This window comes from Ornithorhynchus anatinus, chromosome 16, assembly GCF_004115215.2.
Source record: "Ornithorhynchus anatinus isolate Pmale09 chromosome 16, mOrnAna1.pri.v4, whole genome shotgun sequence".
Taxonomy (NCBI): domain Eukaryota; kingdom Metazoa; phylum Chordata; class Mammalia; order Monotremata; family Ornithorhynchidae; genus Ornithorhynchus; species Ornithorhynchus anatinus.
In genome coordinates this window covers 34,999,583-35,024,155 of record NC_041743.1, presented here as the reverse complement: position 1 = coordinate 35,024,155, position 24,573 = coordinate 34,999,583, and the positions used below count along the sequence as shown (strand labels likewise).

General features: G+C 62.2%; 1 protein-coding gene across 2 annotated transcripts; it reads right to left on the bottom strand.

Moving 5' to 3' along the window:
• Positions 1–506: 506 nt before the first annotated feature.
• On the bottom strand, positions 507–23,360 carry PSD (pleckstrin and Sec7 domain containing). 2 transcript variants are annotated; one of them, XM_039914296.1, is made up of 18 exons: positions 22,933–23,360; positions 20,129–20,391; positions 19,040–19,865; positions 18,681–18,783; positions 17,601–18,021; positions 16,273–16,770; positions 13,736–13,930; positions 13,293–13,373; positions 12,921–13,036; positions 9,306–9,364; positions 8,536–8,625; positions 3,712–3,755; positions 3,040–3,218; positions 2,711–2,781; positions 2,289–2,446; positions 1,786–1,930; positions 1,512–1,655; positions 507–1,098 (listed from the first exon to the last, which is right to left on the bottom strand). In XM_039914296.1, the coding sequence occupies exons 3-18, from the start codon at positions 19,778–19,780 to the stop codon at positions 844–846; spliced, it is 3,300 nt and encodes a 1,099-aa protein (XP_039770230.1). In that variant the 5' UTR covers positions 19,781–19,865; positions 20,129–20,391; positions 22,933–23,360; the 3' UTR covers positions 507–843. The 2 variants fall into 2 exon arrangements, with proteins under 2 accessions (XP_039770230.1, XP_028936624.1); XM_029080791.2 differs by lacking the exon at positions 20,129–20,391.
• Positions 23,361–24,573: the final 1,213 nt, after the last annotated feature.

The following is a 24,573-nucleotide window of genomic DNA, read 5'->3' as shown; positions in this document are numbered from 1 at the left end:
ATCCACTTTGGGGTGGCGGGGGTGAGGGGTGGAGCCAGGGGGTGACAGCGGGGAGGGGGAGGGAGAAGTGGAGCCCAGGGGGGGCAGAGCCCTCTCCCTTTGTCTCTCTCTCCCCCGGGGTGGGGTTTACACCTGGATTCAGGTCCTGCCCCTGCTCTGGGAAGGGAGCGAGCCCTTGGAGGAAGAGAGAGAAGGAAATTCAGATCCTGGCGCCAAGGGCCCCTCTGGTAACCCTTCCCCTCCGGGGCCAAAGCCCCGACCCCTCTGCCAGGCTTGCGAGGCCCCCGGCCACGGTGCCGGCAGCCCCGGGCTCAGGAGCCCCGACCGGGGCGGGAGGAGGGGAAGGCAGCGGGGAGAAGGCGGAGGGTCCCGCCGGTGGAGGGCGGCCAGGCCGCCACTGCTGGTGTCTGGAGGAGCCGAGGGCAGCAGGGTGGAAAGCGAGGGCCCCGGCCGTGCATCGCCCCCCCTCCCCCCCGCCCTCACAGCCCGCTCCCCACGAAGCATCAAAAAGTCCCCTCCCCACCCCCAGCACCCACCCCGTACGAAAAAGTGCAAAACGGTATCACAAAATGGTTTCTGGGGGAAGATGCCCAGGCCAGGGTGGGAGTTTGGCTCCCCCTCCCCCGGCCCCGGAGCCCTGACACCCCTCTCCCCCCTGACTCTGGCCTCGGGGACCCCGCGTCCGGCGCGGTCAGGCCCATGGCTTGCGGATGGCGCCCCTCCACACTGGCTTCTGCGCCCGCCGCCTCCTGTCGGTGGCAGGCTCGGCCGACTCCACGACCCCCGGGGACCGCCGGGTGCCTGACCGGGGGGCATTCAGTGAGTGACCCGGCCCCAACCTACTCAGGGCTTCTGGCGCCCGCTGCCGCCACTGCCCCGGTGCTCCCCGCTCCGGTGCTCCCCGCCCCGGTGCTCCGCGCTGTGGCGCTCCGAGCCGTGGCGCTGAGGCTTGGTCGGGGCCGCGGCCCCGGGCCGGAGCCCCTCTTCGCCTACCCTGCCCGCTGCCTGGCACAGGGCGGCCTCCACCGCTTCTAGCTCCTCCGTGCCCGCCTTGAGCTTGGCTCGTAGCAAGGCCGCGTAGGTGCCGTAGCGGGACTTCTGGGGGTGTGGGGAGAGAGAGTGGGGTGAGACCCCACTTTGGGCCTCTCCCCAAAGCCGCTTGTCCTCCCCTGTTCCCCTCAGACCCCCCCCACCCTCACCCCCGCCTCCCTCTCGACCCCGCTTGGCCCCCGACAACTCGGAGCGGGGCCCTAAGGAGGGATCCCTGGACCCCCGTCTCTCGCCGAAACCTTAGCTGTGGGCAGCCGGGGGAAGGGGGACGACGACGGCGGATGACCGCGGGCCTGGACCTGGGACTTGGACGCCTCCCCCGCCCCGCCAAACCCCAGATCTGACCTCAAACTCCTGGTAATTTGAGGGGGTGGGGGGACTGTGCACGGGGTCCTAGCCCTGAGAGTGGGGGGATTTGGAGGTCAGTCCACGCCCTTCCCCCTTCCAATCCCAGAACTGACCTCAAACTCCAAGTAGGCTTCTTTCTGCCGCTGCTCCTCGCTGTCTTTGCCCTTGCCCTTCTTGTCAGGCAGGGCAGCCCGGTGCTCCTGCAGCTCGGAAGCCACAGCCCTCAGCTTGGATTCGTGGGTGCGCACCTGCTCCTCCTGGCGAGGCACAGCCCCCGCATCAATCATCCCATCTGGGAGAGACCGGGGGCCGCCCCCCAGACCCTGCGGCTCCTGGCCCTGGAAGGGGGGAGGGCAGGGAACGGGGAGGTGCTGGGCCAGGGGGTACCTGGGAGAGGCGAGTGGTGGAGCTGGGCAGGAGGGGGCGGCTGAACTTCTTCTGGGAGCTGACGGCTGCGGGGAAAGGGGGTGCGGAGAACATGGCCGCCACCACGTTGATGCGGGTGATCCAGGATTGCATCTGTTCCGGGCTCCTGTGGGCAGGAGGGGAGAGGGCAGGGCCCCGGGGGCCGGGCTGGGGCCGTGGGAGTGTGGCCGGGGATGGCTGAGGATGTGAGGAGTTGGGGCATGGGAAGGGGGCAGGATCTGGGCTCCCCACCCTCCCATCAAGGGGGGGGAGACAGGCTGTGACCCAGTTTGGCGGGGAATGGCATCCTGGGCCCGGCCTGGCAGGTAGTTTGCCCTAGAGGAAGGCGCTGTGCCCCAGGGGGAGGGTACTGATGCCCTAGAGGAGGGCGCTGTGCCCTAGAGGAGTGTGCTGTGCCCTTAGAGGAGGGCACCGGTGCCTTAGGGGAGGATGCTGTGCCCCAGCAGGGGCAGTCCATCACTCACGGCGCCTGGAAGAGGAAGATGCGCCAGTCGGCCGTACGCAGGTAGAAGACGTTGGGCCTCTTGCTGTAGTCGCTGGCCCGCGTGGCCAGGGCATGGTGGAGGCTGACGGCGTTCTTCAGCTCCTCCTCTGCCAGCCCCTTCCCTGGCTCATAGGCTTCCTGTGCCCACCCGCCCCCCGGACCCTGTCAGCAGGGACCGCGGCCCCCAGAGCCTCCTCCCCTCCCTCCATCCCCACCGGCTCTGGCTCTAGGGGAACTGAACAGCCTCCCACACCCACCCACCCCCTCGACCTGCTCCAGACCCGTCGTGGACTCTGTGCCCATTGTCCCCCCTCTGGACCTGCCATGGCCTCTTTTGTCCCGCCCGTCCCTCCCCACCCCCCCATCTGGTCCTGCCCCGCCGCGCCGCGACCCGCCCGGTACCTTCTGCAAGTAGAGGATCATCCCCTTCAGGACAGCGTGGAAAGCCTTCCAACCCCGCTTGCCCCTCGGTGCTGGGGAGCCCAGTGGTTGGACACCCATCAGTGGGGCCCCAGCAGGCGGCCCTCGGCCCCCTCCCCCGGACGGACCCACCCCCGATACCCTGCCTCCGGGGCTGCCTTCTCTGGGCCTCCCACGTCACCTTGGGGAGCCCCGAGGGGGCCAGGGCCGGGGAACCCCGGACCGGCTGGCCCTCAGTCCCCCCGCCTCCCCGCCCCCGGTTCTTGGGGGACCCGCCCCCGCCCCCCAGCCCCGCCCCCGCCCCCACGTACTCTTCTTGCAGTCGGGGTCGGCATGCACCTTGCGCACGAGCGGGCCATGCTTGTACGTGCAGGAGCCAGGCTCGGGGGAGAAGTCCAGGAAGGGGTTGGAGCAGCTGCTCATCCGCTTGATGCCTTTGGGGTTGGGGTCGGCCAGCTCAGACAGCGAGCGCCGCAGCTCTTCCTCGTCACTACGGGGCCGAGACCACCCAGTCTGGATCAGCCCCAGGACTCCCAGGCCACAGGCTACGGACCCACCCTAGAGGACCAGCCGGACTCGTCCTCCAACACTGCCGACCCTTGCCCCCGGCTCCGCCGCCCCAGAGGGTCCAAGCAGAGGTGGACCCGCTGCTGCCCCCCCCGGCCCACCCTAAGACTCCTGCTCCCTGCTGTGCCGGGGGAGGGGCCCAGGTCTGGAGAAGGAGTCGGGGGGGGCGAGGGGGGGGGCAGCGGGAGCCGCCACTGTCAAAACAAGCCAGGGAGACGAGAGGCAGGACCGGGCCCCACGCCATTGCCAAAGAAGGAGAAAGGCAGCGGCAGTCACTTGCCTCCCCACACCTCCCCATCTCCCCATCTCCTCCTGGCTGCCTGGTCCTCCCTGCTCCCTTAGTCTGTGCCTTTCCTCCTCCCTCTCGCCCTGGCCGCTGGCCACCCCCAGCCCTGCCCCCTCCCCCCAGCACTCACATGGCCCACTGCAGCTTCTCATTCTTGATGGAACTGTAGAGAGCCTGGGGGGAGACGAGGGGAGATGGGGTTGAAGGTCAGAAGTCAGGGTGGCCCCCAGAGAGGGGTCCGTGTCGAAACCAGTTACTGGGCTCCACCTGGCAGTGCCCACCACCCACCCAAAGCAGTCCATCCTCCCTCGGGTCTCCAGTCAGAGCGTGTGGAGAGCAGTGTCAGGCCTGGGCCGAACAGTGGGGGAGAAACGGACCCGGCCATAGGCATCAAAAACCCAAACCCCATGTCCCACAGAGAATCTGAGCAGGCTCGGGAGGGAGGGGGAAGCGGAGAAGAGCAGATAGAAAATAATAATAAAAATAATATACTGCTGTGGGAGTATGGACTGACAGTATAGAGGAGCAGGACAAGGAGAACAGTCGTGGGATGGGGGAGAGAAGAGAGGGCAGAGGAGAGTAGGTGGAGGGATGCAGGATTTAGGACCCAGGGCTGGTTAGGGCCTAAAAAGGAACTGCAGCAGAAGGAGCAACAGCAGAGCAGAGGTGGGAAGTTTGGGGAGAGGGCAAGAAGAGGCCGGGAGGGGAGAGGGCTGGGGGTGGTGCTCCCGTGCCTCCACCAGGCTCTCTCAGACCTGCTGAAGAAGTCAGGCAAGCCTCCCCAGCCACCAGAAGGCCCTGAGAAGGATGGGGGAGAGGTCCATCGAGCCAGGGACCAAGGGAGGAGAGAACCGAGGTCCTCCTGAGGCAGGGATCTGGAGGAAGGGGTGCCCCGGACTCCCCGGCCTGGCCTAGGCTCACGGCACCAGGAGGGGCCTGGGAGGGTCGGAGAACAAGGCCGCTCTGTGCCGCCCGAGGGTCCCCCACGCTGTTGTTGTGCCAGCTCTCACCCGGCTCGACCCTGGCACGCAGAGACCAAGGACTAGGTGCCACTCCCCCCACCCAGAGGCTTAGTCTCCCTGGGACACACGCATCACTCCCCTAAGGGGGAAGGCCCTGAATGGGCAGTGCCACAGACTCCAAAGTGGGGAGCGGAGAGGGAGCTCACAAAGGTGCCTGGAAGTCTGAGTGGAGGGGTCAGTCCGAGAGGTACATCTGTGCCTCCACGAGAAGATCTGTGTGCACGTGTATGTGATTATATCTGTGTCCCTAAGCCTGGCTCTCTCTGTGCGCGCCTGTGTCTATGAGGGACTCGTGGAGGAGCATCTGTCAGTGAGTGTGTGTGTTCTGTGGGGGTTTCTGTAAGAGAGCGTCTGTCAGGTGGTGAGTGGGTGTGTCCATGAGTGTATATGTGTTCATCGCGAGTGTATCTGGGCAGGGGTGTGCGCACCTGTGTGCACTTCTGTGTCATACGTATGCTCCGTGTGGGTTGCGGGGTGCGTGCGCACGTGATGTGGTGTGTACGCAGAGTGCGGTGCCTCTGTGACGTCTGAGTATATGGTATGTGATGCTATTCAACTCCAACATCCTCCACAGACACACGCGTGGCCTCAGCATCTCACAGATTCACAACCCCCATCACCCTATACACAGAGCCACCGACACCTCATAGACACACAAGTTCCCATCACCCTGTATACACAGCCTCCAACACCTCGCAGACACACAACCCCCCATCACCCTATACCCACAGCCTCCAACACCTCGCAGACACACAACCCCCATCACCCTGTGTACGCAGCCTCCAACACCTCACAGACACACAACCCCCATCGCCCTGTACCCACAGCCTCCAACAGCTCACAAACAAACAAATCCCCGTCACTCTAGACAGACAGCCTCCGACGCCTCGGAGACAAACAAATCCCCGTCGCCCTATACGCACAGCCTCCAACATCTCCCAGACCCACAACACCCTCTCCTCCCATGCACAGCCTCTACCACCAAACACGGTCTGCTCAGATGGGCCTTCTCACAACACCCCTCTACACACACACGTACGGCCCTCGGAAAGCACACACACACAGAGGCCCCGAGACACAGCTCCCCGCTGTCTCCCTCCCACCCAACACCCCCAAGTCCAACCCGTGGCCACCGGTGGAGCCCCCCCCCCACCTCCAGTTCCCCTCCCCGACGGCCCCCCCAAAGTTTCCCCCAGAGTCCGGCCTGGTCCGAGGGCGGGCGGGAGGGGGGTCCGAGCCGGGCCCGGAGAGGGAGGCAGGTCGGGGCGCGTTGCGCGGGGTTGGGCGGACACCCCTTACCGTCTTCTTCTTCTTCTTGCGGTTCTGCAGACGGCTGACCACCAGGTCGGTGTAGAGCACGGGCTTGAGCGTGCGAGAGCGCTGGGGCCAACCGTAGCAGAAGGTCTCGGCGCCGCGGTAGTTGCGCCCGTAGCGCACGGAGCACATGGAGCGGGAGCGCAGGCGGCCCGCGCTGCTGTGGATGCTGTTGACCCCGATCATGCCGGCGGCTCCCCGGGACCGGGACCGGGACCGGGACCGGGACCGGGACCGGGACCCCCTCGCCTCCCTCCTCCCGGACCGGGGTCCCGGCTCTCAGCAGCGAGCGAGCCCGACCATGCTTGGCGGGGACCGGCGCTGTCCGGGGAAGGACCGGCGCTGTCCGGGGAGGGACCGGGGCTGTCCGGAGGGGGACCGGCGCTGTCCGGAGGGGACCGGCGCTGTCCGGAGAAGGACCGGCGCTGTCCGGAGAGGACCGGCGCTATCCGGGGAGGGACCGGGGCTGTCCGGAGGGGACCCGCGCTGTCCGGAGAAGGACCGGCGCTGTCCGGAGAGGACCGGCGCTATCCGGGGAGGGACCGGCGCTGTCCGGAGAGGGACGGGCGCGGGTTCCGGAGCAAAGACCGAGCCCCCCCGCCCCCGGCGCTGTCCCCGGGCTAGGCTGGGCCGCCCCCGGCCCCCACCCCCGGCCCGGAGGCGGGTCAGCGGGGGGGCGGGGAGACGAGGCGGGCGGAGCCCCGGACCGACCCTCCGGACCTCCGGACCTCCGGACCGCCGGCCCGGGAGCCGGGGACGCCGGGGGCGGCGGCGGGGACGGCGGCGGCGGCGGCGCGCTCAGCTCTGCAGCAAAAGCGGAGGGAGGCGGGGAGCCGGGCACGGGCGCGGGCACGGGGGGCGGGGAGCCGGGCACGGGCACGAGCACCGGGGGGGGGGGCGGGGCGGGGCGGGGAGCCGGGCCAGCTCGGGGAGGGGGAAGGACACACGGAGGGAGGAGGAGGAGGAGAAGGAGGAGGAGGAGGAGGAGGAGGAGGAGGAGGAGGAGGAGGAGCGGGGGCTCCTCCGGGCCGCGGCCATGTGACCCAAGCCCGGGGGGCAACGGGGCGGGCACACAGGGGGCACCACCGGCCCGGGGGGGCAGGCAGGGAGGGCTCCCCGGAGGAGGAGGCGGGCAGAGACCCAGGTGCGGGAGGGGGGTTCAAGGAGAGAAAGTGGGGGTGGGAGGGACCCAGGGAGGGTGACGGCGAGGGGGAGAGGGGAGAGGGGTCCCTGAGCCTGGCAAAGAGCTCCAGGGAAGGCTTCCTGGCAGGAAAAGGACGAGCCCCCCCCCCCCCCGCGATGCTGCCACCCTGAGCCCCCTCCCCACCCCCGACTGCTGCCAACCTCATGCGCTCCCGGGCCCGGGACCCTCCAGGAAGTGCGGGGCGGCCGTGGGGGGAGGAGAACTCAGGCACGACGACGGTTTCTGTTAGAGCCCTGACTGAGGGCCAAGCACTCTTCTGAGCGCCGGGGGTAGGTACGAGCTAATCAGGGTGTCCCACGCGGGGCTCACAGTCTTCATCCCCCTTTTACAGATGAGGTGACGGAGGCCCAGAGAAGTGAAGTGGCTGGCCCAAGGTCACCCAGCAGACAAAGCGGCAGAGGAGGGGATTAGAACCCATGACCTCTGACTGCCAGGCCCGGGCTCTTGCCGCTAGGCCCAGCTGCTTCTCCAACGTGAGAGGAGTGAGGGGGGGCGAGGGAGGGGCTCCCAGCTCCAGCCTCTCGTGTCCGCTTTCCCAGACAGACCCACACCCTCGCCACGCCCCAACACACACAGGCACACAGCTGGACACAGGCAAACGACGTACTGCTGATGGTGAGGTGTGTTTGTGTGGGGGGGAGGGGGTGGTAGGGGTCAAAGGGCATTTTCTCCCAGTGGTGACAGATGCCCCATGTCTCCGCAGAGACCTCCTCCGCTCCCCTGCTCCTCGGGAGGGCAGTTTGGCAAGTTTGAGCCTGAGCTGCAGAGGGGAAGGAGGAGGCGAGGCCTAAGGGAGTGGGAAGCCCCCAACCCTCCTGTGCCCCTTCTCCCAGCCCGCTGCCCCAGGCCCCCCTCCGTCCCCTGAAGCTCGGCCTCCAGCTCTGTCCAGGCGTGGGACACCCGGGACTGACCGCTGCAGCGACCACCGCAGGTTCGGACTCGGGAGCTCCCTGAGAAACGGGGGGCTGGATGGAGAGGGGACTGGGGGGGGCGGGCATGGTCTTCCCCCCCACCCCTTCTCCCGGCACCGGTGGGGAGGCCCGCATCGGTCTGCCCTGCGGGAATGTGTCTGTGTCCGTGGGTAGGTGGGGCGTGTTGAGCGGTGTACATTTCCCCGTGTCTCTCTGCGCTCACATGTACACGTAGGCCGCACGTGTTCCCGAGGGGGACGCGCTGAGGGGGTGGGTGTGTGCGGAGCCGGAGAGGAGGGGGAGGAAAAAGGGAACCGGCTGGAAGGGAACCGGTTCGGAGCCTGAGTCAGAGTGGTGAGTCCCTGCCGTCACAGCTCCCCTCCTCTCTCCCTCCCCCCCCATCTCCAACCCCCTGCCCCTCACAGAGCCAGCAGGACGTGGTGGGGGGAGGGGGAAAGGGGGCAGGAGAACGGGAGGGGGAGGGGGTCCTCTTCCATCGTTACCTTGAGCAGTTCCCGTGGGAAATCACTGCCCCCGTTGAGTCCCTCTAGGTTCCCAATGAAGTCAGCACAAGTCATGCGCTTCCCGATGTTCTGGGAGGGATTGGGGGGAGCGTGAGCTGGGGGAGGGGGCAGGGGAGACCCAGCCAACTGACACTCTCTGCTCTTCCTTATTTCCCCTCCACTGCTGGCTCGCTACTCCCTTCTCCTCTTTTCTAATAATAATAGTGGCATTTGCTAAGCGCTCACCGTATACCAAACACTGTTCTAAAAGCTGGGGTAGATACAAGGTCATCGGGTTGTCCCACGTGGGGCTCATAGTCTTAATCCCTTTTACAGGTGAGGGAAGTGAGGCCCAGAGAAGTGAAGGAACTTGCTAAAAGTCACACAGCTGATTAGAGCCGGAGCTGGGATTAGAACCCATCACCTCTGACTCCCAAGCCCGTGCTCTTTCCACTAAGCCATGCTGCTTCTCTGCTTTTCTTCCCACCCCCCCATCCCTTCCCCAGTCTGCCCTTTCCTTCTCTCTCACCCTCTCCTCCCCTCCCTCCCTCCCTTTCCTGCCCTACTTCCCTCCCTTTCCTGCCCTACTTCCCTCCCTTTCCTGCCCTACTTCCCTCCCCTCCTCTTGCTCTCCTTCCCTTTCCCAGACACTGGGGTGGGAAACAGGTCCTGGGTCTTGGGCTCCTGCTCTGCAGGGTCTCTCAAACCTGTGGGGGGTGGGGAGGGGGGTTCAGGGCAACAGCTCCCCTTCCCCCCAACCCCACACTCACGTGGCCATGCAAGTCGGTGTTGAGCAGCATTAGGGCACAGGTCAATGTGTGGGTTCCATCTGCAAGGATAGAGGGGGGGTCGTGGTGGTCAGCAGGGCCGGCCTCAGGCCGGGGACCCAGGCCGGGGACCCAGACCGGCTCATCCCTTCACCCCCTCCAGGCCTGATGGCCTCCTCAGGCTGCAGCTCTGCCCCAGGGGGCACCAACTCCTGAGTCCAGGGAAGGGGAGGCAAGGAATGGAGGCCCCAGGGAGGAGTTGAAGGAGAGAAATGCTCCCCCCACACACACACCTTGTCCTTTGCAGTCTTGAGATCACTGTTGCTCACCATTTTGCACCCAGAGACACGGGTATATGCTTGGGCAGCCCAAAGTACCTAAACTCATGTGTCCCCACATATCCATGTATGTAGACACCCCACCTTCACTCTTTGCTCCAACACCTTGGGCGACTCCATTAAGCCTGTTCAAAAAGCCTCCTCGGATTAACCCCATTTCACTCTGGCAGCTCCAGCCCCCTCCCATCCCCAGGATCTCTGTGGTGATGTAATTTATCTTTTTTTATGGTATTTGTTAAGCCCTTACTATATGCCATGCACTGCCCTAAGCCCTGGGGTAGATACAAGCTACTCAGGTTGGACACAGTCCCTGTCCCACATGGGGCTCAGTCGTAACCCCATTGTACAGATGAGGTAACCAAGGCACCAGAGTAGTTAAGTAACTTGCCCAAAGTCACACAGCAGATATGTGGCTGAGCTGAGATTAGGACCCAGGTCCTTCTGACTCCCAGCCCTGTGCTCTATCTGCTAGGCCAAGCTGCTTCTCAAGGTAGTAAATCTTAAGGTTGAAAATCTTAAGGTTGTAAATCTTAAAGTCGTAAATCTGGGCTTTGCCTTGTGCTCAGATACAAGTTTTGTTGGTTTGGCTTGACGTCTGACTGCCTGTGAGTGCAGATGTGTCTGAGTGTCCACCCCTACTCCCCCCTCAGACTGCCAGTTCCACAAAGATAGGGGCCAGGGGGTCACACACAGACCACCATTCCCCAGCCCTGGGGCCCATCGGCTCCCCGGGGCCGGGCAGGGGCCATGGCAGGGCGCCCAGAGCACCCCTCACCTGAGAGTCCGCTCAGGTCTGATCCGATGACCCGAAGAAGTTCTTCTTTAGAAGTGTCTCTTAGATGGGACCGATCGAGTCGAATCACGTGCTTAGTACAGTGCTCTGCACACATTAAGTGCTCAATAAATATGGCTGATTGATTGATTGAATCAGAATTGAGGCCCCGGACCCTAACTTGAAGTGGAAATCGGTCCGCCCAGCAAGCTCTCCGCCCACGTTGTTTTTCTTGCCCGTCCTTATGGGTCTGGGATCCCAGAGCCCTCAGGGAAGCCCGTGGGGACAAAACTTCTCTGTGCCTCAGCTGCCTCGTTTGTAAAATGGGGATTACCTCATCTGTAAAATGGAGATAGAAACTGTGAGCCCCATGTGGGACAGGGACTGTGTCACCGTAAACTCGTTGTGGGCAGGGAATATATCTATAATATTGTTGTATTGTACTCTCCCAAGTGCTTGGTGCTCTATATGCAGTAAGCTCTCAGTAAATAAGATTGACCGACTATCCAACTCAATTATCTTGTATCTAACCCAGTACTTAGTACAGTGCCTGGAACATAGTAAGAACTTAACAAATACCATAGAAACAACAACAACAAAAAACCCCAGAGTGCTAAACGGGAACGACAAAGAAGCCTGAGCGCTCCCACTGGCAGGGACCCATGCAGAGCAGACTCCAGAGGAACCCCCCAGGGAGAAGGAAGAGTTCTTGCCACCCAACAGGACTCTGAGAAGGGGGAAGGGCAAGAACAGTAAGTCTGAATGTCTTCCCTCTCCAGCCTTCGCTTTTCAGAATGTCTTCCAGAAAACTGGAGAAAATTCAGGTGAAAGGACAAATTGTAGGCAGCAGCCGCCGGCAGGCTGATGGCAGGAGCGAGGAAAGAAAATCCTCCATTTTCTTGCACTTCGAGGGGGAGGAAGCACCCGAGACTTCAACACTTTTCAACTTGAGAGGTGAAAATTGGCAACGAAAGGAAATATTGACCAACTTTGGAGGCTCTTGTCATCTAAGAAGAATGAGGCATTCAAGCAGCTCAAGGACTTCAAGGCGTGCGCAAAGAGCCGTTGAAAACAGAGAAAGCTGTAAGCACGTCACAGAACCGAAGAAGCCCAGAACAATTTAATCAGCCGTGCGATGAGCCTCCTGTTGCTGAGATGGAGACACGTGGTCTGACCCAGAGTTAACCCTGCTTACAGTTCTCAAGTGGGCTCCCAGCGGTGCCCTCCGAGAGAGGCGACAGCAGCGAGGGGACGTAACTTGAGATCATCTATCGACCGATCGATCGACGATCGGTTAGGATCTCAGATCTGCAGAGCAACAGAAACCATGGAGGCCCAGGCCTGTGAGTTGGGAAGGGACCATTTATGCACTGAGCAGAAAGGAACATGGACAGGAAGCCCACCTTTAAGGGCAGGACGCATTTGGCAATCGAGTCACGATCGAGAGGGAGAGAGGTTTCCGAAAGGCCGCCGCCAGAGGTGTGGATTGCAGATCTTAACAGCTTCCTGCACTTGGGAAGTTGAGTCACAATTGTGGGCAACGATATCATTTTGAAAACTGCTGCAGATCCCAAACCCCCAAAACTCTAGCGCATCCGCTACAGAAATAATCAGTGGGATGTAGTGGAACTAAGTTTCACACAGCAGAGATGTGGCTCCCAGACCTGTGCTATATCCATTCATTCAATCATATTTATTGAGCACTTACTGTGTGCAAAGCACTGTACTAAGCGCTTGGGAGAGCACAATATAACAACAAACAGACACATTCCTGCCCACAACGAGCTCACAGCCTATAGGGGTAGACCCTAGGCCACGTTGCTTCCCGGCTCTGCCGGTTGCCTGCTCCGTGACCTCGGACAAGTCACTTAATCTCTCTGTGCCTCGACTTCCTCGTCTGTAAAATGGGAGGTGTTGGCTCGGCGGCCCCCAAAGAAAACACTCAACAGCGACCTGGAAGTGTCTCAGGGCAACCAACCGAGCCCCTGGAAATGAATCTGGGGCTACTTCCAGGCTGATACTGCCACCAGGCCAAGGAAGGTGCCAGGCCAGGCTGGCCCAACCACTGGGTCAAGAGGGATACCAGGCCAGGCTGGCAACACCAGCGGGCCGAGGGGAATGCTAGGCCAGGCTGGCCCTGCCACCAGGCCAAGGGGAATGCCAAGTCAGGTTGACCCTACTACTGGGCCGAGGGGGATACCAAGTCAGGCTGGCACTACCACCAGGCTAAGGGACTTGCCAAGTCAGGCTGGCACTACTGCTAGGCCAAGGGGGATACCCGAAAAGGCTACTACCTAGTCCAACCCCAACTCTGCCCTAGACTGGATTTCCACCTTGTATAGGGCTGTAGCAGATACTAGACCTTCTCCTCCTCCCTCCAACCCCTCCCCAGAGCCCAGCACAATGCTCGTGCACATGGTGGACTCCATCCAGGCAGGGATGGGATGACAGCATCGCCCCACTCAGGCTCTTCCCTCTCCCCCCCACCACATGCCCCCCAGCCCTCACCTTCTGAAGACAGGGTGCTGCTGGGGTTGCACTGAAAGAAGCGTTGGGAGAAATGAGCCAGCACCCGCTCCCGTTCCTGGGTCTCCCCCATCAGTGCCAGCTCCTTCAGGAAGGTCCTGCGGCAGGGGAACGAGGACGTCATCCAGAGAAGGGAGTCTCTTGTCTCGTCCACCCTCAATTTTCTCACCGCCGGGCCGGAGGGGCCCCGGGCCCCACGTTCAAGGCCCCGAAGTGTCCCCTTGCTACAGTGTGCCGACTTGGGTGCTCGGAAGGGGCCATCTCTGGGCTCAATGGAGAGAGGCTTTAGGGAGGCTGGGGAAGCCTCCACATGGGCTCCAGCTGGCCAAGCCCTTTGTCAGTGCTGCTACCCACCTGAGAGCCTGGTCCAGGCTCATGCCCGTGAAGACAAAAAACTTGAGGTACTCTCCGGCTACCAGCTTGCTGAAGTCGTTGCTGAAGGGGAGATAGGGGTGAGTGTGTTGGGGGTGAGGAGTGTCCGACCCAGTTATCCTACATCTACCCCAGGGCTCGGCAAGGTGCTTGGCACATTGTAAGCGCCAAAGGAATACCATCATGATTTTTATTAAGGAGGAGTTTTGCTGACTCTCTGAGGACAGTCATGGGTGCTGGGTGTGGACAAGGGCAGAGGGGCTGTCTTCTCACGGCTTCAGTTACCTCACGGGCACGGGTCTGGGTGAGCATCCCATGTGACTCCCCCCTCAGAAGGTGAGCATCCCCCGTCGGCCCCATCCCCCATTTCCCCAGGCTTGGGGCCCAAAGGCGATTGGCGCCCGGGTCCCGGGTGCCAAACGTACTTCTTCCCCAGGTGCCTGGCCACATCTGCCTTCTTGAAGCCATCCAGGTTGTAGAGGCGTTTGGCCAGCCGCTTGGCAGCCTCCAAGTCGGCCTTGTGCCCGTTGGACAGCGTGTCCGTGCTGCCGAGGGCTAGCTGTTCCGTGCTGTCCAGCTCCGAATCCGAGTCGGACACCAGCTGGCCCGGGGGGTGGGTGCTGAGGCGGGGAGCGGAGGAGGCTCAGGGAGCGGCCAACTTCTCAAGGAGCCAGCAAGGCCCTCCTGCCGTCTCCCCTGTGCCAGCTGGGTCTCTCCCGGGCTGCCCCCGGACCTCACATCCTGACTGGAAGTTCTTCCTCATGTCTAGCCTCAATTCTTCCTGCTGCTGCATCGGTCCATTTCCTCTTGCCCTCTTGAAGCATTCCCCTCTCGGTTCTGTTCTCCAGCCCCATCGGCCCTGTGCCCCACCCCTGCCACTTCCGGCCCTCCTCTGCCCCCCGGATCTTAATCGGGGCTGACATCCAAGGAGCAGGGATGCCACCGGAATTCTCTAGAAGAGCAAGTCTTCTGGTTCCCCAGAAAGGATAGGAATAGGTGTTTCCAGTCATAGCGGGAAAGCTGAGGGAGGACATTCGGGGAGACCAGCACAGGAGCCCCAACCTAGGGTTGGGGCAGGAGGACCAGCAATAATGGTCTCCCCCCCCCCACACCCAACCGCTGGGTTGCCACCCCACTCTGGAGAGGAGAACCAGGGGCTGCTGTGCTCAGGGAGGTGAGGCAGCGAACTCCCCTCCCATTTCTCCCCATACCTCACTGGCCCGGGCCGAGGAGGGAGCTGACAAAACGGGGAGGGAAGGGGACAATGGGGAGGGCACCTCTCCCTTTTCTCCTCTCCCCTCAGCAGTCTACTCATGATGCCACCTGTCACCCTGGGAACTGAGCAACCCGGAAACTCCCAGTTGCTAAGCGATGTCATCTCTTGGACCACCTCCTCTCTGTTGTCATGGGAGCAAGGGATGGAGGGGGAAGGGTGGGTAAACAGGGACCAGGGGAAAGAAATAACTAGCCCTGGTGAGGAAACTGGGAGTCCCTCAGTCTTCATCCAAAGGTTGCCCCCCCGCCATCTTTTCCTCTCTCAGGGGTTCTAGATCAACCCCGTTCTCCCTCTTCTCTCTTCCTCAGTGATGCTTCCTCTATCCCTTCCTCACACACTCTCTCCTCTTTCCCCTCCTCCCCCTCAATGCCTTAGCTTCTCCCTTAACTTCAAAGGACAAAGATGGCCATCCTGCAGACAGATAGGAAGCTCTGGAGGGGATCAGGCCTACCGCCTCCTGCCCTGGGCTGTGGGGCCAGTGAGGAGACCCCGGGGTGGGCAGGAAGTCAGCTTAGCTAACATGGGACAAAGATGTAGAACTGCTCCTTCACCGCTCTCCGTTTCTTTGGAAGATGAGTTGAGAAAGGGTGTTGGCTGGTCCTGACTGCCTCTACCCGACCCTTGCCTCCACCCCACACTTCCCCGCTATCTCCCTGGACTTGTGCCAGAAGGAAGAGAGGATGGAGACATAGACATGGCTCTCTGCTGAACCTTTCACCACCTCCTACCCCCTCCCCCGCCAACACACACACACACACACACTCTCTCTCTCTCTCCGAGCACCCAGGGATACGAGAACAGGGATAGCAGCCCCACAGCTCAATGTCTTCTTAGCTTCCCTAGTTCAGGGACTTTAAGGAATCACAGTGACCTTGTGAGGGACTGATAAGAGTCTTTACCATGCACTGGGGGCAGTCCTAATGGTCTAGTGACAGGATAGAAGAGTGGGATTCCCCCCAGAGCACTGACAGGCCCCTCCCAGTATCATGGGGAGGCTGCTGTCCTGGCTCCAGGAGGGGGGTCTCAGGATGGGGGAAGCAAGCCTGGTGTGGGGAGATGGAGCTGAGATGGGTCGGGGGGAAGAAGCATGGCCTAGTGGAAAGAACGTGGGCCTGGGAGCCAGAGGACCTGGGTCTAATCCTGACTCTGCCAAATGCTTGCTGTGTGACCTGTGCCTCAGTTCTCCTGCTCTCCCTCCTACTTGGACTGAGAGCCTCATATGGGACAGGGACTGTGTCCAACCTAATTCACTTGTATCTACCCCAGTGCTTAGAACAGTGTTTGACATATAGTAAGCGCTTAACGAATACCAGAAAACAAAACAAAATAAAACACACTTTCCCTTCTTACTCCCTCTCCCCTCTGGGTCACAATGCTGGCAACCAGACCCAGGCAGAGAAACCAGAAACCAGGTGATTGATGAATAAACCAATAAGCCGACTCTCCTCTCCTCTTCCTCCAGATGCTGCCACCTCCCCACACCCCCCTTCCCCTCCCCAGAGGGCTTGCACCAGTCATCCCAGGGCTGGACCCAGGCAGGTCTCTCCCCAAAGTGCCCATGGGGACGCCACCCCTGCAAACCTCAATGAGGCTCAGGCTCAGACCCTTCCAAGGCCTGGGTCCAGCTGGGAAGGGACCATGGGCAGGATCCACAGCTATCCCCCCATACCCACAGGAGTCACTCACCTGCTCTCAGGGGGCACTGGCAGCCCAAAGCTGTCCTCGGAGTGGCAGGGGCTCGTTGGCTCCCCCATGGAGAGCCCCACCTTTTCCCCTCCCTCATCCTCCTCTTCCTCTTCCTCCTCCGCCACCTTCTCCTCTTCCTCTTGTTCGGTCCAGGGGGCATCAGCCGCAGAGCTGGCCCCTGAGTCCAGCTCCAGAGGGGCAAGAGGAGCAGCAGGGGAAGCAGGCCTGGGGGTGGGGGTGAGGCAGGGGGCAGGGGCAGGCCAGGGGGTGGGAACAGGTGCAGGCAGTTCAAAGGTGAAATAGGGACTCTGGGTGGGGACAGGGGAGCCCAAACCCTCCAGGGAGTCCAGGCTGGTATAGGAGGTGCCCTTGGCTCGGTGCGACTCCATAATGCTCTCAAAGTGGTGACTGAAGGAATCGGTGCCCTCTGGGGAGGGGCTGCTGCCTGGCAGGAAGGGCCCAGGAGACTTGAGAGGGCCACAGAGGGGGACCATTGGCCTGCAGGGAAATGGGAGAGATGGGGGTCGGGGAGTGGGCAGGAGCCAACACTCACCCCTCCGGATCAGCTCCTCTCTGGCCTCCTTCTACCCCATCTCCTCCTCCAGGCCCCTCCTCTCCCATCCTGCCCTACCCTCAACCTCCCCAGCCCCTCCTCACCCTGGAGGGAGCCCCTGGTTTGGATCTCCAGCCAAGACCCCCCCCCCATCACCAAAGCACTCTGCTCTGCTTCTCTCCCAGCCCCAGCCCCTAGCTGTGCTGCTCCTCTCCTTCCTGGGGTTTCGGGGGTGCCATTCCACCCTCTCTCTCCATCCCCACCTTCCCTGACCTTTGCTCTCCGGCTCTCAACTGGAGAAGCAGCGCGGCCTAGCAGAGAGAACCTGGGCCCGGGAGTCAGAGGAGCTGGGTTCGAATCCCGGCTCTGCCAATTGCTTACTGTGTGACTTTGGGGAAGTCATTTAACTTCTCTGTTCCTCCATTCCCTCAACTGTAAAATGGGAATTAAATACCTGTTCTCCCTCCTATTTAGACTTCAAGCCCCATGCTGACAGGGACTATGTCCAACCTAAGTAACTCGAACCTACCCTAGCGCTTTGAACAACGTTTGATACATAGTAAGTGCTGAACCGATACCATACAACCTTATCCCCGTTCCCCCGGTTTCCCTTCACTCTCCCACCCTCAACCCCTCACCTCTCTGCCCCCACAGTCCTCCCACTGCCCCACCACCCCCAGGACTCTGCCTTTCCCACCCCAACTTCCCTGCTTCCCACCTCTCGCCACTGCCCTCCCCACCTGCCTCCAAACCTCCACCTCTCTCTCCCCCTCACCTGGCCCTTTCCTCCACCTCAGAGGCTTCAAACACCTCATCTTCCCCCTCCTCCTCCTCGTCCTCCTCGTCGTCCTCACTGGCACTGCCAAGACTGCTGGGGCGGGGCGTGGGGACATGGGCCGGGGCGTGGGCGGGGGCGGGCCTTGCCCGTGGTGGGGAGCCCCCGACCCGAACCCCGGAGCTGGGCTGGCTCTCGCTGTCCCGCTGGCTCTCAATAGCAGAGTCAGCCTCCTCCCGCTCAGCCAGGATCTCATCAATGTCGGTCTCTCGGTAGCAGCGCAGTGGCACAGTGTCCAGGTCGGTCTCCGAGTACTTGGCCACCGGCTGCCCTCGGCCCGGCCCTCCCCCACCCCAGCCTCCCACCTCCGCCGGCCGCTTCCGTCCTGGGGGCGGGGAAGGGGAGCTGGGGGGCCGGGAGCCTGCAACACAGAGGGGAGAGGGAGAGGGAGAGGGCGTGAGGGGCAGAGGAGAGTCCTGAAGTTCTGCTTCTGCAAACCCGGCCCCACTCGGGTGGGGTCTCCAGCATTCAGAGATCTTCAGAGAAGGCGGTCAGTCCCCTGGCCTCAGTCCCCTGGCCTCCCTCATTCTGCCCTGTTCCTTGGTCTCCCAGCCCTGAGCCGGGAAGTTCTTCCTGCTAACAGCGGCCCTTCCAGCTGCAAGATCAGCTCTATTCCTTTGTTCTAGCCCGGAGAGGATCTGGGACCAGCCAGCCAGTGGCTTCCGCCTAATGACCCTATGGAAACTTGCCCATCTGAATCATCTCCTCTCCCCACCCCCAGCCGCCTCTTTTCTAGGCACCTTGATCTTATTTCCCTTCACTTTTCACCAGCGCTTAGAACAGTGCTCGGCACATAGTAAGCGCTTAACAAATACCAACATTATTACCCCTGAGACCCCTGTCCACCCCGGTCTCCTACCTTCCAACCTAACAGAGGAAGAAGCTAGATGAGGCTACCCCAACCCCCACCCCGAGTTCCCAGCCTGGGACCCAGGCCCCCCACCCCCTGTCACCGGACACTCCCCCATCCTCCTCTACCTTCTCCCGTCCCTCTCCCAGACTTGGCTAGTCTATAGTTACCTGAGCTGGGAGGGTCCAGCGAGCCGTAGAAGAATTCCCACTTGGCTCGGGCAATGCGTTGGGCATGGGCAGAGGCCTCCCGGGGAGAGAACCGGGAGTCTCCCTGATCCAGAGATAGAGAACGGAGAAAGAGACCACGAGAGAGAGAGAAGGAGAGGGAAATGAGGATCGGAAGAGAAAGGAAAAGGAAAGAGAGGGACAGAGAACGAGGCAGAGATTGAATGAAGCGAGGAGAGAGACGGACAGAGTTCTTCGAGGGGGCGTCCACCAACGCTCCCTACCCCCTCCCGGACCCAATCGGTCTCATGCCGGCTTGCCGCTTGGGGGTTCCGGGGAGTGGGGAGTGGGTGTGTCCGAACCTGATATGGGGGCTCCGTGGCCCCAGGATGTCTCAGCAAAGCCACCAGGTCATCGGTGGGGCCGGCCAGCCCGTTGGGGAGAGACGAGAAGAGGCTCTCTCCATTGGGCGGCGGGCTGGGGGGCCTGGGGCGGCGGGCGGGGCCCGGCAGGGAGTTGCCCCCAGCCGGGAAAGGGTCAGAGGCGCAGGCCTCCAGTCTCAGCTTGCGCCCCAAGGCCCCGGCGGGGGTGGGGGTGGACTGCCCGGCCGGGCGCTGGGGCGGGGAAGCCGGGGGGCCCCCCAGGTCCAGGCTGCGGCTCAGACCCCCGCCCCGCTGCCCCCCGCCCTCGGGCAGCCCGTTGGCCGTCCTGACGCTGGCCTTCTCCACGAAGCGAAAGGTCACCACGGAGCGGGGCCCCGCGGCGGAGGCGGCGGGGGGCGAGGGGGTGACGGGGGGCGAGGGGCGCCCCCGAGGAGCAGGCTGGCCCCGCAGCGGGGTGCAGGGGGCCGTCACCCGCCCCGCGTCCCGCCCGAAGGGCCCCGGCTCCCCAAGCTGGCGCACCAGGGACCCCGTGCTCCCGTACATGCCCAGCTGGGCCCGGCGCCCGTCGGGGCTCGGGGCCCGTCCCGCCCCCGGGCCCCGCGCGAAGCCCTGCGGGGGACTCTGGGGCACCGGGCCACCGGCCAGCCAGCGCCGGGGGCAGCGCGGGGGGGAGATGGCACAGTCGCCTTCCGAGCGGAAGCGCAGAGCCCCTTGAGCCATGCTGGGGGCACAAGGTGGGCACAGGCCACGGGGGAGCGGGAGGACGAAGTCAAGGCCACTGGGCTGGCATGCTCTTCACGTGGGCCTGCAAGAGAGGGAAAAGCAAAGGGTAAGCGGCCGAGGGCGGGGGGCCAGGAGGGACACCGGGGAGCGGCGGAGTGGGGGGTCTGGGGGGGAAAAGGGGAAGCCGAGGGCGGGTGGGAGGAACCGGGGGCCCGGAGGCTGGAGAATGAGCGGAATGGCAGGGTGAGAGGCTGGGGAAAGGGGCGAGATCTCCACGCGCTCTCTCCTCCGAGCCCCCCGCCCGCCTCTCCGCCACGAGTCGGGATGGCTCCCTCGGCTACCCACCGTCTGCGGGCGAAATAGAGGACTAGAGGCTCGGGGTCCCTGGAGTCGTCAGAGAGGCAAAGGAGAAGCCGAGTCCGGGGCTCGGGAGGGAGGGCGGGGGCCTCGGGCGGCCAGGGCCCAACCTGGCCTTCGTCCCCTTGAGAGAGAGGCTCGGCGGAGGGGGGCGGGGAGGAGGGTCCTACATCCGTCAGGGCGGGGCTGCTATTTTGGGCATCATGTGGATCTCGGGTGCTCCGTTGGTACCCATGGAAACCGGAGAGCCGCTCGGGTGAGGAAGAAGCCCGGTTCCCTTGCGGGGAGCCCACCGCAATCTCCACAGCCGCCGCCCCCCGCCCCCGACCGTCCCCTGCCTGCTCTGGCCCCTGCTCTGGCCTCGGCCCTGCTTGAGAGACCCGACCTCCAAACCCCAACCCCGTACGCCACCTCCGGCCCTTGGGGGCGGGGTGGGAAACCCAGATCCCCGCAGCCCCAACCCTGCCCCAGGCCTCCCCTCCAGCACCCCGGCTGCTCCCATCCTCCCGTCCTTCCCAGTCCAGGGCACCAACTCGGGGAAGAGCATTAGAGGCCAGGGGAGGGAAGGAGGGAGGGAGAGGGAGTCAGGCGGGGCTCCGGGTGGGAGCGGGAGGCCTTGGGAGGGAAGGAAGGAGGGAGGGAGGGAGGGAGGAAAGGAGGTAAGGAGAGAAGGAGGGAAGGCTGGGCCGGGAAAGCAGGGTGACATGAGGACAGCTAAGGGATCAAAAGCACCAAGGTGTGAGGTGGGGGTTCTGCTTCATCTGCACGCACACACACACACCCCCACCCCCACCCCTCAGAGCATACTCAAAAGGATACACATGCAGTCTTTCACACATGGACACGTACCAGAGCCTAGAGCCACAAAAGGACGGAAACGCATACACACACACACACACACACACACACTCACACAGAGCATACTCAAAAGGATACACATGCAGTCTTTCACACATGGACACGTACCAGAGCCTAGAGCCACAGAAGGATGGAAACGCGTACACACACACCGGTTAAAAATGAACACCCAGACACACATACATTGTCCTAGGGCCTTGACAAGGGGTTGGCATTCCCCTTTCCTCCCCCTGCTCCTTCCTCCTCTACCCAGCCCCCATTCTCCCAGCTCATGGGGGCTCAGGGCTGAGTGGAGATGACAGCCATCCGGCTCAGAGAGAGCAGAGCCTACACACGGGGAAACAAGCCCCCAGCCCCAGTCCGTCCCATCCCCCCACCCACCCACCCCTTACACAAGCTGGGCTTCAGAAAGAACACCCTCCTCTATGGGGAAAGGTCGGGGGGTTCCAAGGCTGTCTGCCCTTCCCTGGGGTGCCACCCTTCCTTGATCACATCCTTCCCGCCACCCCCTACTCTGTCCTCTAGCCCCTGAGTTAGGACCCCATGACTCTCTGGGCTCCTCAACCCTCACCCCTTCCCCTCCAGTGGACCCCACTCACTGCCGCTCCATTCGAGGACTGGAACCAGAGCTGGAGTCTCAGTTCTTAATGGTTCTTTCCCTGGCCTCTCCTCCTTTTCTTTCCCCTTTCCCATCCTCCTCTCCTCCCCCCGTCCTCCCCCACTCTCCTCCCTCCCCTTCTCACCCGACACTCTGGCTCAGCCTCCAACAGTACTAATCTCTTTCTCTCCCTGTCTCATATGTATATATGTGTATATATATGTGTGTGTGTGTGTGTGTGTGTGTGTGTATATATATATATATATATAACACCCAGACACAATAAATAAGTAAATAAATCTCTTTCTGCTCCTTCCCTGATCCTTTAGTCTTTTCCAGGAGCAAAGGAGGAGAGCAACTCCAAGTTGTTTTGGGGGGAGTTCAGTAAGTGTGCAGCCTGGGTGCTGAAGAGTTAATGGGAATTGGGCTGCCCATCTGTGGGTCATCCCTTTTTGCCCACCCTCCCACCCTGACTGCTTCCCTCCTACAGGGTGGGGGAATCTGATCTCCGGGGGCCTGGGAAACAGTAAGTGACATGATGGGAGGAGGGGAACTGGGATGGGGGCTCCTCTTCCCCAGAGCTTCCTGTATTTCCAGTGTATACGTGGCTGACAACATGCCATTCATGAGTCACACACATGCCCTCATACCCATCACATGCACCAAGTCCCCAGACTGTCATATACAAGGGCCAAGTTAAATGTATCTCGATGTAGGTCACACACATGACCCACCACATGCCACACTCCTAAGCCCGATTAGATGTGACAGGTTTCACCGCATATGAAGGGCTGACAGTCCTTTAGACTGTAAGTTTGCTATGGGCAGGGAACGTGTCTGCTAATTCTGTTGTATTGTACTCGCCCAAGTGCTTTGTACAGTGCTCTGCACACAACAAACACTCAATAAATAAGTTCGATATCATACTCGTGGCCAGTTACAGCACACATGAACCAGTTCAAGTGCATACATGACTGACATATAAGAGTTAGGTACCATTCCATTTCATACACCATTCCCTCACATGTGCCTTGCTAATAATGCCACCTGCAAGGCACATTCTAAGTTACACACGTAAACATATGTTCTGCTCCTCTGGCCCCTCCAGTTTCCTAAGAGAGAAACTGAAACAAGCCGGGTGGAAAGGGACACAGTTTTGATTTGAGGGCTGCAGGGGGTTGAGCTGAGAATGGAATCAAGAAGCCCTGATCCCAGAGAGCGCTCCTCTGACCCAGCCCAGGACTCCTGTGAACAGAGGAGTCTCTCCAGATCCGATCGGATTCCCCTGCCATGGAGCTGTGATGCCCGGCGAGAAAAGTCCACCCCACCACCTCACCTCTTTCCCAGGAGATTGGCTGGAATGCAGCAGAAGGGATGAGGGTTAGACATCAGGAACTTCCCAACCGCCCGAGGTGGAAGCCGAGGTAAGAGCGGGCAGTTTGGAGGGGCATCTTCGTCTCTGCCCAGCCCAGAGGAGCGGGGGGCTGTGAAACTGAAGTGGCCTGCGCTCCTGCCTCCTCCCCCCTTCCCCCAAATCCGCAAGGGACCCCCTGCTCTGGGACTCCCGGCTGCCTTAGAGGGTGGTGTTGCCCACAACTCGGAGCTGGAGATGGGAACTGGGGTGGCCTCTCTGCCTTGTCAGTGTGGAGGGGCAGGGGGCACAGACCTCTTGCTTGGGGCAAGAGAAGGGGGACCGAGGTGGTTCTGGGGGAGGGGTCAGGGGCAGGAAATGGGGTTCAGAGAGCAGGGGGACCTAAGGGGTTCTGGGGGGGGGTCAGGGGCAGGAAATGGGGTTCGGAGAGGAGGGAGAGCTGAGGGGTTCTGGGGGGGCAGGGGCAGGAAATGGGGTTTGGAGAGGAGGGGGACCTAAGGGGTTCTGGGGGGGGCAGGGGCAGGGGCCTGTCCCCGTCCGTCCCAGGTGGGCGCCGCCTCCTCCTCTTCCCTGTGCCCGCTCCGGGTTGGGCCGAGGCCGCGTCCAGCGGGGGGTCGTGAGGCGCCGAGGAGGAAGCGGGGTCGCGGGGCGGCGGCCGGTCCTGGGCGAGACGCCCCCCGCCCCCTCCGCTCTTCCCCAGGACCTGCTCGGGGCGGGGGGGGGGGGCGCGGGGGGGAGGGGAGGGGAGAGAAAGAGTCTATTTTAAGGGAGCTCGGGCCCGCGTCGCCATGGCAACCGCCCTCCGCAAGAGGGATGGAGAAAAGGGGGGGGGGGGGCAGAGTCCGGGGCGGACGAGGGGCCGGGGACGGGGATGGGGGGGGCGGGGGCGCGCGGGGCTGGCCGGGGGCGCGCGGGGCTCCGCGGGGGCGCGCGGGGCTCACCGGGGGCGCGCGGGGTCCGCGTGGTGCTGAAGGGACAGCTCCCGCCGGCCGCCTCGCTGCGCAGGCGCAATGGCGGATCCGAACAAAGGGGGGAGGAGGAGGAGGAGGGAGGAGGAAAGGCGGGGAGCAACCCAGCCCACAGAGGGAGGGCCCGCCACCGGGCCCCCTGCGAGGGACCCTCCCACCTGCTCATTCATTCGATCGCATCGATTGAGCCCTTCCCCTTTTGTCCTTTCCAAGCGCTTAGTACAGTGCTCTGCACACGGTAATAATAATATGGTTGGTATTTGTTAAGCGCTGACTAGGTGCAGAGCACTGTTCGAAGCGCTGGGGGGAGATTCAGGGTCATCAGGTTGTCCCACGTGAGGCTCCCAGTTAATCCCCATTTTACAGATGAGGTCACCGAGGCCCAGAGAAGTGACTTGCCCACAGTCACCCAGCTGACAAGTGGCAGAGCTGGGAGTCGAACCCATGACCTCTGACTCCGAAGCCCAGGTTCTTTCCACTGAGCCACGCTGCTTCCCATAGTAAGCGCTCAATCAATACTAGTGAATGAATGAATGCACTAAGCGCTTGGTTATTTTGACCCCACTTATTTTGTTAATAAGGTGTACAGCCCCTTCGTTCTGTTTATCTCCATACTGCTGTCTTGTTTTGGTTTTGT

Coding starts and splice junctions, on each gene's coding strand:
- PSD (XM_039914296.1), bottom strand. CDS start 19,780: ATGGCTCAAGGGGCTCTGCGCTTCCGCTCGGAAGGCGACTGTGCCATC. Junction 13,037..13,292: donor AGCCTGGACCAGGCTCTCAG/GTGGGTAGCAGC, acceptor CCCCTGCCGCAG/GACCTTCCTGAAGGAGCTGG. Junction 2,782..3,039: donor CGACCCCGACTGCAAGAAGA/GTACGTGGGGGC, acceptor TGGGCTCCCCAG/CACCGAGGGGCAAGCGGGGT.